General features: G+C 42.7%; 1 protein-coding gene across 8 annotated transcripts in view; it reads left to right on the top strand.

Moving 5' to 3' along the window:
• LOC120715363 (dedicator of cytokinesis protein 3) overlaps positions 1–14,881 on the top strand; it is a 249,886-nt gene that overhangs the window by 217,824 nt on the left and 17,181 nt on the right. For 6 of the 8 annotated variants that reach the window (XM_040002305.1, XM_040002306.1, XM_040002310.1 and 3 more), the window contains 16 exons: positions 2,748–2,918; positions 4,577–4,769; positions 5,874–6,001; positions 7,893–8,039; positions 9,276–9,374; positions 9,463–9,557; positions 9,670–9,745; positions 10,433–10,533; positions 12,041–12,099; positions 12,189–12,337; positions 12,427–12,512; positions 12,673–12,699; positions 13,050–13,145; positions 13,586–13,646; positions 14,520–14,613; positions 14,702–14,850. In XM_040002305.1, coding sequence (XP_039858239.1) covers positions 2,748–2,918; positions 4,577–4,769; positions 5,874–6,001; positions 7,893–8,039; positions 9,276–9,374; positions 9,463–9,557; positions 9,670–9,745; positions 10,433–10,533; positions 12,041–12,099; positions 12,189–12,337; positions 12,427–12,512; positions 12,673–12,699; positions 13,050–13,145; positions 13,586–13,646; positions 14,520–14,613; positions 14,702–14,850 — 1,731 coding nt within the window. The remainder of the gene's footprint in view (positions 1–2,747; positions 2,919–4,576; positions 4,770–5,873; positions 6,002–7,892; positions 8,040–9,275; positions 9,375–9,462; positions 9,558–9,669; positions 9,746–10,432; positions 10,534–12,040; positions 12,100–12,188; positions 12,338–12,426; positions 12,513–12,672; positions 12,700–13,049; positions 13,146–13,585; positions 13,647–14,519; positions 14,614–14,701; positions 14,851–14,881) is intronic. The other 2 variants (XM_040002309.1, XM_040002307.1) reach the window with 2 other exon arrangements.

Genomic DNA, 14,881 nt, shown 5'->3' with positions numbered 1-14,881 from the left:
TCTTCACTGAGTTTTATATAACAGTCTTTGCCATAAAGCCCTTTTTAAACAAAAAAACACCTTTTCAACTTTTTAATTCCTCCCACTGGACGTTCTTCAGGTAAAATATGACTGCATGCATTCAGGACTACATCAGTGACGTAGCAGAGCTGGGAATAGATGCACCGTCCCGGGCAGATGTGCAGAACGTACCACATTTAGTAGACAAACGCTGCTCAGCACGTTAAAATATTTATCCGACTCAAGCATCCATCCCAAATGGGTCACACTGTCATGTAAAAAGTGGACGGCGTGAATTATTGAGGGCAGCTTTGACACATGCTGCAGTCTCCAGATTTATCTTTTATAAACTGCGTCCAAGGAGTTTTAGCCTGTTTCTGTCTGCTTTATTCTTCCACTAACTTTCTTAACCATTGCTGTAAACAAGGAGCAGCCCAGATGCTGCAGATGTTTCTGTCCTGGTGCATCCTGGGATCTCTGTCCAGATACAAAATGGATCTTGTCTCCTGCAGATGTGATAAAGGCGTAAACTCCAGATGAAAAGAACACTTTTAATTATCTGTAGCTGGTAGGTTTTGCAAAAAGAAAAGAAAAAAAAGAAAACAAAACTAGACTTAAAGCAAACATTTTGAGTAAGCAGTCATTAAAATAGTAACAAGAATATTCAAGAAGAGGCTTCAGAATTTGATCTCACATCCTGATAACCACACGTTTCACCAAACCAGTCTCAGTGGGGATTTTACAGTTTGTAACTCAGACTTCCTTTTGACACACCGTCATTGGTTAATGTGGACACGCAGTCCTGTAAAAAACTTACGTGCAACCTTACTGCCAGCTGCAAATGTGCATGTTTGACTGTCATCATGTTCAACCCATGCAATCCTCAGAGGGTTTGCAAAACACCAAAAAGCTCCGTCTCAGACTCGAAAGCCTCGGTTAGCATGTTAAATTTTAAAGTTCATGACAGCACAGTCAGAAGGTTTGCCAGGAGAAAATCTCTTCTCTGATTTGCATCTGAACAAACCACAAAGATTTGTGAACTGAAGTCTTTGTATTACACTGCACCATGTTTGGGTAAAACCAACACAGGATATCAGCACAAACAGCTCAGACAGAGGTGGAGCTTTGCATCAATGAGTCTTGCAAACCCACGAGAACAAGAGCACGAGCTAAATGAGCGGCCGAAGTTCCCCCACAACCACGTGACAGAGTGATGAGTTTACAGACAGTTTTATGTCTTCTGTGCATTTAAATGCACAGAAGCTAATGGCTAATGTGGAAGTATAAAAACGAGATTATTACACTGAACTAGACTAAAAACTAAAACTGGTTGTGAAGCAATAAAAAAAAAAAGGAAACTAGAAAAACAAACTAACTGAAAATAATGTCGTTAAATAAAATCTACAGGAAGTCTTTTTAAGTCTTTGTCAGTTTGGTCATATTTGTCACTAAAAGCATCGTTGGCGTTCATGTTATTAAAACCTGGATAAGCTACATGATTGTGAGTCAAAGTTTGTGTTTTAGTCTCTGTTCTGAACTCTGAGAGCAGAGTTCCTGTTCATTTAAAACACAATAAGTAATCTGATGCTCGGACTAAGAGAAACTAAAGCTTAAAGTGGGAATATCTCATTTAACTTAAATTACCCATCCTTTAAAAAAGTGTACAGGGCTCCCTCGCTACATCGCGGTTCACTTTTCGTAGCCTCGATGTTTCGCCGATTTTTTTAGTACAATTTTCACGTTTTTTTTCTTTTTTTTTTTTTTTTTACAGCGCATTGTGTTCTGCGTCCTGATTGGCTATAGACCATTTTCAATCAATCTCGTGCCGTGTCTCCTGTACAGCAGCGGTCCCCAACCCCCGGGCCTCGGACCGGTCCGTGAGTCGTTTGGTACCGGGCCGCGAGAGTTGAGGCTCAGGTGTGAAATGTGTGTTTTCAGGGTTTTATATACGGTTTTCAGCGTTATTTTGTTTATCGTTTTATCGTTACCTCGGTTTTCCCTGGGTCTTTCACGTGTGTTATGAATAAATCTTCTTTTTTCCGGTACGGTTACTAGTTTTATTTTGTTGTATTTATCCGCGACACGTTAAAGACCGGTCCATGAAAATAATGTCGGGCATAAACCGGTCCGTGGTGCAAAAAAGGTTGGAGACCGCTGCTGTACAGCACAGAATGCATTCAGCTTGTCAATTTACATAAATCTTTGCTAGCAGAAGACAACAAACACAACAGTGTCGACGTCAAAGGATTATAAGGAGCATTAAGTGAAACAAAGCAGTCAGATAAGTCAAACTTCACTCAACTCATTCTTCTTGCTTCCTCGACGTCTGTACCATTGATTCATTAATGCTGAATTCTCTGGCAGCTGCTCTTTTCCGATGTTCTGGACCTGAACACAGGGTTTGATCTTTGGTTTCTTTCTATAATACTGGACTTATTCTTCTACGAAGGTTTGAACTTTAAGAGTTTAAACGAGAGAAATGTGTGAAAATGTTCATGCCTGTCTGAGAAAAGTGTATAAAGTGTGTAGTGAGGCGGTTTCACAGCCTTAAAACATCTATGATAGTTGTAAAAAAACAAAAGGTTCGCTACTTCGCAGATTTCACCTTTCGCAGGTTATCAACATCCGTGATAAACGAGGGAACACGGTACTCCTAAAACATTTGAGGTTTGTGTTTCTTCTAGAACAAAAAAAAACCCGAGTGAATATTTCATGCTTCTCTTTTCTTTGTTTGCACGTCCTCTCAGGCTTTGGAGTATCTGTTCAAGTTCATCATCCAGTCTCGGATCCTTTACTCTCGGGCCACGTGTGGCATGGAGGAGGAGCAGTTTCGCACCAGCGTCCAAGAACTCTTTCAGTCGATCCGCTTCGTGCTCAGCCTGGACAGCCGCAACTCCGAGACGCTCATCTTCACTCAGGTGAGGAAACCTGGAACAAAAACAAAAACATTTTTCTTCCTTGTTTAGGAAGCAGAGAAAGATCGTTTATTGTTGTGATTTTGATGTTGAAACTGTTGTGTCGTCATAGTTTACAGTAGACAGCTAACAATAAAATGTACTTTAGTTTAGCTGCTTCCCATCTTCTTGTAGTTGCCTTAATCTGACTTTTATTTCACTTCTGTTCCTTTTTCCACTTGTACCTCGCATCTTTCCTTGTTTCCTTTCCTCATCTTCTCTTTCAATTTCCCCTAAATCTTTGCTCCTTCAATTGGGTCCCTGTTATTCCTCCTGGGTCTCCTCCACACCCAAATACCACAGGGCCCCCAGCCTTGTCCGGGCCCAAATCAAGTCCCAGGTCCCGGCGCCGGGCTTCCCGCTCCCTTAGCACTAGCTCCTGCCCCGGGCCAACTGCAGTCCACTGTCCCAGGACAGGTTGCTGGCAGCGGACAGGCCAACTGCACTCAGGCCGTGAGCGCCAACGCTCTGCGGCCGACTCCGCTGTCAGTAAGTAAACGTCTGGGAGAAACCCACAGCACCCCTTTAACCCCGTGAAGCCCAGAGTCCCATTTCACCTCAGAGAGCTCTAACCACACACACACCTGTGGTCGTCCACACACACGTCCCGGCTGATATAACACACAAGTACACGATGTCCTCTTGCACTCGCTGGTCACACGTCCTCTGACTGAGAGCATGTTTGTTAATGACATCCATCCTGATAACTCTTCACTTCACTCGCTGTAGAGACAAAAATGTTTCTTGGCTGTAAACGTGTCTCTGCTGTCTTTAGATCCAGGCTCACGTGGCCTTTACAGGTACTGCAGGATTTGGACTTTTTCAGCCTTGATTCACGCAATAAGAACAAACTCGTTTAAATAAATTCATCTCATGTACTTCTTCCTATTTTTCAATGAGGCCTCTAAACATTTTCCAAAATCTACAATTTTCACCAGAAGAACTCTTAAAGAAAACATTAAAAAGTGGAACTAAAGCTGAAGCATTTGCCCAGGACCTCATAGGCTTAGATTAGCTTTATTTTTAGAAGAGGTGAAATATTGTTAGTAAAAATACAAAGAGTGGAGAAGAAGTTTTCATCCAGAGTTCAGCAGCGTTCAGTTTTGTGCCACTCTGAGTCCAGTTCACACCAGAATGAACCTGTTTGTCCAAAACGCCACGTCTGCTGCAGCTTCTTTGTTGTGCTAAAATCCGTCTTTGTGTCCCGTTCACTCTGTTTGAACCATGTTATTAATGATTGATACCCCTGACTTGCTAGTGTGTGTGCTTTGTCTTGCTTTTTTCAAACCTTTCACTTCCAGCTCTGGTTTGTTTTCTGCTGTGGAATAACTTCTGTGCCTCTTCGTACGAGCTGTTTTGTAAAAACTGTAATAGCTGAATCTGAACAGATGTCTACCTGCTGACCTGTGTGGATTTATGACTCCTCGTGTGGGTTGGCACCTCTCTCCTGTGGACACTCCAGTCACTGAAACCAGGATTGTTCCTTATAACCGACTCCTTCTCTCTCTCGTTCACTCAAACCTTTTTTTTTTTTTGACTAACACCCCCTGCTGCCCTCCTCCCTAAATAAACCTCTCCCCTCTTGTCATTAACATCTCTTCTGTCCCTAATTTCATTCTCAGGCTGCACTTTTGAACTCGTTCCCAGCCATCTTTGATGAGCTGCTGCAGATGTTTACGGTGCAAGAGGTGGCCGAGTTTGTGCGCGGCACCCTGGGCAGCATGCCGTCCACCGTGCACATAGGACAGTCCATGGATGTGGTCAAGCTGCAGTCCATAGCTCGGACCGTGGACAGCCGGCTCTTCTCTTTCCCAGGTAAATGTTTGGATTCATTCATCCGTTAATGTAATGCGCTGTGATTTTTGCCACAGGACTATTAAGATCAAAATAAAGGTTGTGAATGACTTTAAAAACAAACAAAAGCGAGTCAAACATGCAGCAACCCAAATACATCATCAACTAGAGGTCCATCCATCAGTTTATTCACAGGGCTGACACAGAGTGACAACAAACTCTCACATCCACCTGTGGCCAAATTAAAATCACCCGTCTACATAACCAACATGTTGTGAAAGTGCTGTATGGTTCAGACACGTGTATTTTTCTCAGCATAAAGTAACGTAGTAGTAGTAACGTGCTGCACATTTACCATCTCTGAACAGGGAACGCTAATCTAAAGAGGTTATGTCCCCACATTGAATAGACAGTTACAACCTGACATTTTCAATTTTGAGTTTCGCTCTAAATCGTGAACTCACACAAATGCAAAAGAGTCTCTATATGACTCAGAACTGAATGTGTTCATGTGAAGGTGAGACTGACTTTAAAGTACAAAATTAATGCCTGACTGTTTCAGTACCACCAGCTGATGCTGAATAGTCTCAAACTGACACATCAAAATTCTTTCTGGTGAAACTTTGTTCGAACCCTCCTGGGGGAGGACCTCCGCACGGCACGTCTGCTAACGTTGCTAAACAACATTTCCGCTGTGTAATCGGCCACGAAGCCGCTCAAATGCAGATAATAAGTGACTTTGTTATGTCGGCGTTGTCTCTGGTGTTTGTGTGTAGTTAACCTGTCATTGCATCCCTGTTTTTTTTTTTTTTCTCCCCACTGACATTAAATGTTTCTAAAATCTGTTTCATGGCACTAACTTGACAGTAAACTTTAACTTGTAGCTACAAAAGCTTGAAGAGCTGCACAGTTTTCAGATGGATTTGTTTCAGGACATGAACCAGACCAGAGGAGCAGGAGGCCGACTCCCTCTGAGCAGCATCGCTGCTGTTCCAGTGAACAGCAGCGATGTTGTTGGGTTAAGCTCGACAGACACCCTAACCGCCATAATGTAACGTGTGTGTGGTCCTTCTCAAATAACCCTGAACTGAAGTAAACTTGTGTGTCTGTTTTGTGTTCCCTCAGAGTCTCGGAGGATCCTACTTCCTGTGGTCCTCCATCACATCCACCTGCACTTGAGGCAACAGAAAGAGCTTCTCATCTGCTCTGGAATACTCAGCTCTATATTCTCTATCATCAAGACCAGCTCGCTGGTAACACACACACACACACACACACACACGCACGCGCACGCACACACTCTCGAAACACCGCTGCATTCAAATCTGAGTGTCATTGTGGGGTTTGAAAGGAAACTTATCCCAGAAGCTAGAAGAAAGAAGTCATTCCCTGCTGAGGCCAGTCCTGGTTTTGTTGAAGGTGAACCAGATGGGTCCTTTGTTTTCCCATGAGCCTCTGCTCCACCAAATTTCAAGACGGACAAATGTCCGTGCCTTTGCAAGAAAAGTAAATCCATGGTTACAGCTGCATATTCAACAAATCAATAAGCACCTTCTGTGTGTTTTCATGATCACTTTTCATTGACCTGAATAAGAAACATCGTGAGGCTAAGGAAGGATTTGAAGGAGAAATCATACAGAGACAAACATGATGTTCAGATTGTGGCTGCAGTTGTGTGATGGTGGTCTTTGTTGATGTGGCGCTGCTGTGGTTAGGACATGAACAGGAAGCCCACCGTAAATACTTCAGACTTGCTGTTTCATGTGAACTGAACAAACAGAACTTCAATGCTTAGAGTTTTATTGTCATTGTGCAGTTTCTTGCACAGCGAAATTGGGTAGCTGGAGCACAAAGGTGCAAAAGTAAAGAAGAGAAAACAATATGCAACGAGGGAAGAGAAAAGCAATATACATGTGAGTGAACTACATACATGCTGTATGCAGAGAAACATTGAAACAGAAACATTGTGGGGCTGTATACAAGGGCAGTTATATAATATAATACATAAATAAGGGTGGAGGGGCTATGATCATTTAGGGTGGAGATGATAATTCCACTGAGACCTAAATATTACACATGCGCCAAAGAAATGTTGCACAGAACATGGAAAGACTGAGATATTGCACATAGTTGATCAACAGCAGCGTCAGAGGTGGGATGTGTTGGAGACGTCTGTGCACACTCTTAGTTTGCATTAAGAGTTCTGACAGCTCACAGGAAGAAGCTGATCTTTAGTCTGTTTGTTTTGCACCTGATGGATCTGAACCTTTTTCCAGAGGGCAGGATGTTGAAGGGTGGTGGTTAGGGTGGAGGTGGTGCTTTATAACTGCTCTGGCTCTGGGGAGATATCTTGAGCTGTTGCAGGGGTGCGTGGGGGTGCAGTCACCAAAGATGATGCTTAAGAAAATATTGAATGTAGTTCATCTTTCAGAAGTTTTATCAGGTAAAGTTGCTCACGCTGCCGTGTCCCTGTGCTGCGACGATGATTTACTTTAACTCCTAATTATCATCTGTGGCTGAAGTATAATTAATAAAAGATCATCAGAAAGAAAATGCAGAACAAATGCAGTAATGGAGACGTAACCAAGTAAGTTAGAATAAAACCAGCACTTCATTTATTAAATGTTTACATGATAAAAAGTTTCACAGGAGGACAAAAACTGCCAACTCTAACAGGAACTTTGTTATTAAAGTAGTGAAACGTTCAAAGTTCCCCTGCAGGCCAAACAAACCGCTGTCAGGTTAAAACACATTAACGGCTCATGAAATGAGTGCAGTAAGTTCAGTGATGACGCTCTTCTCTTCTGAGGCGTTGCTTTTGGTGCTGAAGTCTCTGAAGTATTTGGACACTTTCATCTGATCTGAACTGAAACTGAAATTCGTGAGCACCAGTGAGAAACCAGTGTTTATTTCCATTACGTACTGTGAATGTTTAGTGTTGCAGTGAGCCTTCAGTCAGGTTTGTCCTCTCAGGAGCAGGAATGTGTGAGACACAGCTGCAGCAAAGCTCCTAAAACCTTCAAAATTCATTATTGGATACTAACCTATATAAAAGTACATGAAACACACAGAGAGCAGCTGTCCTTATTTCTCTGCTCTGGTTTCCTTTTCTTTACGTCTCCTTTCCTTCGTCTCTTCTTCCAGGACACGTCGGTGCAGGAGGAGGTGGAGATGATGGTGGAGTCCCTGTTGGACGTCCTCCTGCAAACCCTGCTGTCAATCATGAGCAAGAGCCAATCGCAGGAGGCGGTAAGGGGTCAACGCTGTCCGCAGTGCACCGCTGAGATCGCTGTTAGTAACTAACAATACGACTACTACTACATCACCTCCCGGCCCCTCATCCACCCTGCATCCGTCTGACTGTCTGTCCGCTGTAGGGCAGGGCAATATTATGTTCATATTATAGCTTTGTTGTCCCTTTATACTGTCGTACAGTTACACGATGGCAACAAAATAAGAGACGGGAGATCTGAGAGAAGCAAAAAGTGTTAAAATAAAAATGAAAACTGTTGGTTTTGTCAATATTGCCCTCTCCTACTCCACCATCATCATCACTGACCCATCCTGCTGTTACGTCTCTTTGTGCATGCGTTAAAGAACTTCCATCTTTATTTGTATTACTGTGCAGAACGATATCTTAGTTAAATCACAGATGTGTGAATCTGAGTCGTCTGGGTTCATTTGTATTTTGTAAATTTGACGCATTTTTGTTGACTGTTCACCTTCATTTACATTCATTTCATCTTTGGCTCAGTCTCAGTCTGCTCATCTGCTGTTTAACCAGGAAGCAAGAATAAATAAAGCAATGAGTCCAAAGAAGTGTTTACAAACTGTTTTTGTTAATATTCTATTTATGTCATTATCAACGATAAATTGATAGCTAAAGTTTAGTAGACAGGTATTTAAAATTTTTATAGAGATTATAATTCATCATGTTAAAAACGTTCTTGCAACTTTATCGTTTATGTCATTCTTTGGTGTAATGCAGTTTATTTAGTGCCTTATTGGTGTCGACGCCACACAGAAAGATTTTGTGAGTTTTTATTTTGGATCAGCTGCTTCGTTCTCCTTCGTCGTTCCTCCTCTCAGATGGAGGCGCCGGCTTTCCTGCAGGGTCTCACTTCACACTCATCATATTTTAATACAGACTACAATCTTTCTTTATCCAGATTAGGTAGTGATAAAAACTAGATTCAAACACGAATCCATCCTCTGAACTTCAGCATTTTAATGCAGTAGATCAACACAGAGGTTTGATGAAGTTTGCGTGAGTGAGAATTATTTAGCGCCCTTTAGAAAAAAGTGGAGTGAACTTGTATTTCCTCGTGTCTTGCGTGTGGCGCTGCAGTTTTATCTTTACATGAAGGCTGGAAAAAGTTACTGAAACATAAAGTGGTGCCAGCAGAGAGGCTGATAAAGAGGGGTCAGTTTGGGAAAGAGCCCGACTCATCCTGGTGCATCACCTCGCTGTTGACTCCTTTGTGTTTCCATGCACTTACATGATTGTGCCCCGCTTCCTGTTGGCAGGGAGAGTACGTGTCCTGCCTCCTGTCGCTTCTCCGTCAGATGACAGATATCCACTTCCAGCACCTGATGGAAAACTTTCAGAGCAAAGATGAGCTGAAGGTACGGAAGTCCTGACTCACTGTGAAACATGACAACAGGGAGAGGTTTCATCTTTAATCCACGCTCTCGTCTCTTTCCCTCTGCTCAGGAGTTTCTGCTGAAGATCATGTGTGTGTTTAGAAATCTGATGAAGCTCAGCATTTTCCCCCGAGACTGGAACATCATGAGACTCCTCACCAGCAAGTAAGACACCAACTTACCAGACAGGCTGGAAATACACGAGCGTTGACTGAGTCCGATCGCTGCTGGATCATTGGAGTAAATATCAAAGCGATGCATGTGTGTGTTTGTGCAGCATCATCCTGACCACAGTGCAGTACCTCTCTCCTGCTCTGCACAAGAACTTCACAGAAGCCGACTTTGACTTTAAGGTAACTCCTACTTTATCATTTACCTTTAACTCTCAGTTTAGTCTTTATTTCTTAGTTAAATTCTTAATTTATTGTTACATCTGTTAGACCCTTTTTTATTTAACTGCAAATTGTTTACTGTAAATTTTATAAATCTTGTCAGTTTCTGTAGTTTAGTTTAATGGTCGGGCATTGCACAACATGTCGTACTGTGTATGATTATGTGTGTGACAAATAAAATTTGAGTTTTGAGTTTGAACTTAACGTCACCCTGTCAGGTGCGCACAAACCACAGTGACTGATAACAGTGGAAACGACCACGTGTAACAAAAAGTGTCTGACAAAGCTGCCGTCCTCCCCTCTCTGAGTCTCCTCACTACTAACGCTAATGTTGTTTTTCTAAATCATGAATATCATTCAGATTATTTCTTTTACATCGTCACTATTTTGTGGTTTCATGAAACAAAGCTGAAACCCTGTTAGACTGAACTGAAGCCGCTGATTTACTGAAACAGACGTGAGGCTGAAGTTTTGTAAAATGTCAACTTCATAACTTCATTATGTGAAAACTGACGAGTGCAAAGAGTGAGAGTGAGGGCTGAATCACTGTGGAAGCTGCGACCAAAGGGCCGTTTGCAAAGAAAGAAAACGTGGCGTTAGCTGTGTGTGTGTGTGTGTGTGTGTGTGTGTGTGTGTGTGTGTGTGCAGGTGTGGAATTCCTACTTCAGCCTGGCGGTGCTCTACATCAACCAGCCCAGTTTACAGTTGGAAAATTTGAGTCCTGCTAAGAGGAAGAAGGTCTTAGACAAGTAAGGACACACACACTCTCACACACACTCTCTCTCTCTCACACACACGCTCACACACACAAGGAGAAGAAAAACACAGATAAGAAAAAAAGAAAACAGTAACAGCTGCTCCATCAGACAGGATGTAATGACAAATCTGACCTTTGACTGAAGGGTAAAAGATATTTTCTTGTTTTTTTATGTTCTTTTGCTTTTGTAAGAAAACAAAATTCTTTCAGTTCATTCATTCAGTTTTTATGTTTATGTCAGTCAACCAAAATAAATATAAATACCCAGTTTTCCTTTTTTTTTAATTCACTGTAATAACTGTAAACTTGACACATCCTGCTATGTTCGCATTATCATAAAGATTGACAGATTAAAGGAAAAAACAGTAGTGCCTGCTGTGTTGGTTTGGGTCCACATCGCTGTGTTTCACATTGATGAGTATGTGAGGGTTAGATCCCTGTCATCAGTGGGTGGCTGCATGGACAGACACCACACTGCAAAGGTAAGAGCTGCACATGCAGGCTTGAAGGAGACTAAGTTGGTTATTTGCTGGGTTTTTGTGGACGATCGAAGTGAAACATCAGATGAAGCTGAGCTGTGGCAGCAGACGCTTGTTTGTTATCATGAGCAAACCAGCGAGGACCTCTAATTTCAATTCAATTTTATTTATATAGCACACAATCACAACAACAGCTGCCCCACGGTGCTGTTTGTTTCACCGATGTCATTGTCATTAAAATGCACCACACTGTGGATGTTCTTCTATTAGATCCACAGTGTGGCTTACAGTCAGGTGTTCTAGGCGACTTTAAAGGGAAGGTGATTATAAATCGTTAAAGTTCATCACTTTTATCTTATGGTGAAACCTTTCCTGATGTTAGCAGAGCAGGTAATACCATAATCCACAGTGCCTGAAGTCTGACAACAATCTGAACGATGTGCTACGACGAGATTTTCCTCGGTTGGAGAGTTTGCACTGTCCTCCAAACATCTTTTCTATTCTGTACGTGGCAACACACACATTCATACAGACGTCAGAGAGCCAGTTTTCTTCTTTGAAGCATCCAAACATGCCAACTTACTTTATCATTCCTGCAGAAAAACATTTAATCCAGGAAAAGCTTATTTCCCTTCTCCATTAGCTCTTTCCACAAAATATTTCCAGGAGCCGCAGCGTCTCCTCGGGCTCTGGAAGTTCCTCCACTTTTCATTTTCACTTTCCAAGAATTGTCAGAATTAGAGCAAAACTAGGCTGATGCATATTAAGAAATGAGGGAGTCGAGATTAAAATTTTACTCTGTTTCTTTTTAAATGTGTATTTTTGCTGTTAAATTGTTTCAATGTGGTCAGAAGGTGAACAGCTTGAGTCATCGGAAAACTAATAAGAAAACTTATTTAAACGATAAAATTAGATTTATAACTTCAAACAAATATAACAGCTGTTACTGAGTCAGAGTCAGTAATACAGAGACTGTTTGATCCAATAAGTAAAGTGACTGAAGATCTGATCTGTTTGCAGATACGGTGACATGAGAGTGATGATGACCTACGAGCTTTTCAGCATGTGGCAGAATCTGGGTACGATCCTCTCGTCGGGTTTAAACTGTTGTCTGACTTAAGTTTGACTGATTAAATGGTTTTGGATCCATGTTTGAAACGTGTTTCAGGTGAGAATAAGATCCACTTCATTCCCGGGATGATTGGTCCGTTCCTGGGAGTGACGCTGGTCCCGCAGGTGGAGGTGCGAAACATCATGATCCCGATTTTCCACGACATGATGGACTGGGAGCAGCGCAAGAACGGGAACTTCAAACAGGTACAGGAGCACACGCTCAGCTGTGCAGAGGCTGTTCAGGTCGTTCATAGAAAACCAGAGGAAGTCAGCGTTTGTGTACGTGCGTGCAGGTGGAGGCTGAGCTGATTGACAAGCTGGACAGTTTGGTGTCGGAGGGGAAAGGAGACGAGAACTACAGGGAGCTCTTCGGTTTGCTGTGAGGAACGCAGACTTTGACTTCCTCGTGTTTCTGTTTTTAACCTGGAGTGAATCCCTCTGCCCTGCTGCTCTTTTCTCTCTTTGATAACAGAAATTAACTCTCAGTTTTCTGCTCTAACACTCTCTTTGTGTGTTTGCTTTGTCTGCTGCGGGACTAGAACCCAGCTGTTTGGGCCTTACCCCAGGTATGACACTCCCTGCACATGGGCAGATATACGCTGCTAACATTGACTGTTCTTATCTGCTAACCTGACATTGTTGTGAGTCTGTCGGCCCTTCAGTGAAGCCTTTGTTAACTCCCTGATGGAGAAGTCATGGCTCACAACACAGGACAAAAACTTTACACTAAAACACGAAACATCAGATTTGGCTTCATTTATTGCTCTTGTTGAACTTTTTGACGTCTTTTTAAAGTAGAACATTGTCGCCACACTTTCACATGTGCTTACACACAGTATGTCCAGAGGCACGTGGTGGGTTTGTCCCCACAGTTTAAATTGTTTCCAGTGTGTAATTTGTTGCATGCTTCTTGCAGCCTGCTGGAGAAGATCGAGCAGGAGACGTGGAGAGAGACGGGCATCTCCTTCGTTACCTCCGTCACACGACTGATGGAGCGACTGCTCGACTACCGGTACAGTAAAGCCTTTGTATTCATAGGACATAAATGATTCTGTGGTACTTTATGCTCCATAAGTCATAGAAAGTTTGGTTTTGTTGTTGTGCTTTTGAAATGTCTTTAAACTGAGCAAAGAAACTTTAAACACTGTGAGACCCAGGTCATACACGGGGCCATCATATAAAAGTCTTTGTCTGTAGAATACCAGCACTTAGTCACGTTCCCTGCAGTAACCCTCCTTTACCTGCAGTGTCTATATTTATATCCGTCTTCAAAAACAGTCTTCTTGTTGTTTGCAAACTTGTTGGGCATCTCGTGACGTCTATCGTAGGAAAAAGTGTCTTGGAGCTTGGGCTAAATGAGAACACACACCCAAGTTAACAAAAGCGGAGGTTCATAAGTAAGTGTGGAAGGTTTAAGTTTGAAGTTTTATAAACTTGGTTTCATTTTTTCAGGGACTGTATGAAGGGAGATGAAACAGAAAACAAGAAGATTGGCTGCACAGTTAACCTCCTGGTAAGACTTTAAATCAGCGACATCACTAAAATACTGAGTTCAGAAAGTGTTCACTTTTATTGTCTGTGAAGCTTCTCAGTCATCCAGGTCATCGAAGTCTAAGGAGCTTGGAAAGAAAAGCGTCTGGACTTCTTTGAGTTGCTTGAAGGCGTTTCACCTTCATCCAAGAAGCTTCTTCAGTTCTAAGAGCAACTCGTGGAGAGTCCCAGATTTAAGGCCTATGGGAGTGACCCCCCCCAAGAGGGTCATGGACGCCCTATTGATCCTCTACACGAGGATCACTCCTCTTTCAAACCATCTGTCCTCTCTGTCCAGAATGTGAACATTGGCATTCTCGAGAGAGTGACCTTTGACCTTTATGTGCAGATGGACAGCCGAGTTTTGTCCCGTCCTATTTTGTGATCAGACCTCTGCATTGGAAACAGTCACTTCATAAACATGGCTGCCATTGACCCTCTTGGAGACGCTCCCATGGGGCTGAAATCTGGGACTCTGCACCAGCTGTTCTTAGAACTGAAGAAGCTTCTTGGATGAAGGTGAAGCGTCTTCAAGAAAACTTAAACAAGTCCAGACACTTTTCTTTCCAAGCTGCTTCACATTTATTAAACCGTCCAGTTCTAAATAAACAGCCTTCAAGAATAATTCTCATGTTTTCCACATTCAGTTGGTCTGCACTTGATCCTTTACAAACAAACAAACTAACAAAAAAACTAACATATAGGTTTGGTACAGTATGCCATAAATAGGTGAAAATGATGAAGATGATTCAGACCTTGGGCTATCGAGTGGGTATTTGCAGCGTTTGGCATCCCAGGTTTAAATCGGTGCATAAACACAGAAAGTGCATTAATTGTCTGTTTTGTTTCTTCTCAGAACTTCTACAAGTCAGAGATCAACAAGGAGGAGATGTACATCCGCTACATCCACAAACTGTGTGACATGCATCTGCAGGCGGAGAACTACACAGGTACAGCAGAATCAGTCACTCGTGGACACGAGCAGAACGTGTGACAAACGCCAGGCTGACGCTCTCTGGGCTCCGTGTTTGTTTGCAGAGGCCGCGTTCACCCTGCTGTTATACTGGGAGCTGCTGCACTGGGACGAGCGTCCTCTAAAGGAGTTCCTGCATTATCCTGCTCAGACCGAGTGGCACCGCAAGGAGGGACTCTGCAGGAAAGTCATCCACTACTTCAACAAGGGGAAGGTGAGGGCGTGACACGGTCAGCGTGGGCTTT

Source organism: Simochromis diagramma, unplaced genomic scaffold (genome assembly GCF_900408965.1).
Source record: "Simochromis diagramma unplaced genomic scaffold, fSimDia1.1 OVJJ01000438.1, whole genome shotgun sequence".
NCBI lineage: Eukaryota > Metazoa > Chordata > Actinopteri > Cichliformes > Cichlidae > Simochromis > Simochromis diagramma.
This window is presented reverse-complemented; position numbering and strand designations above follow the sequence as displayed.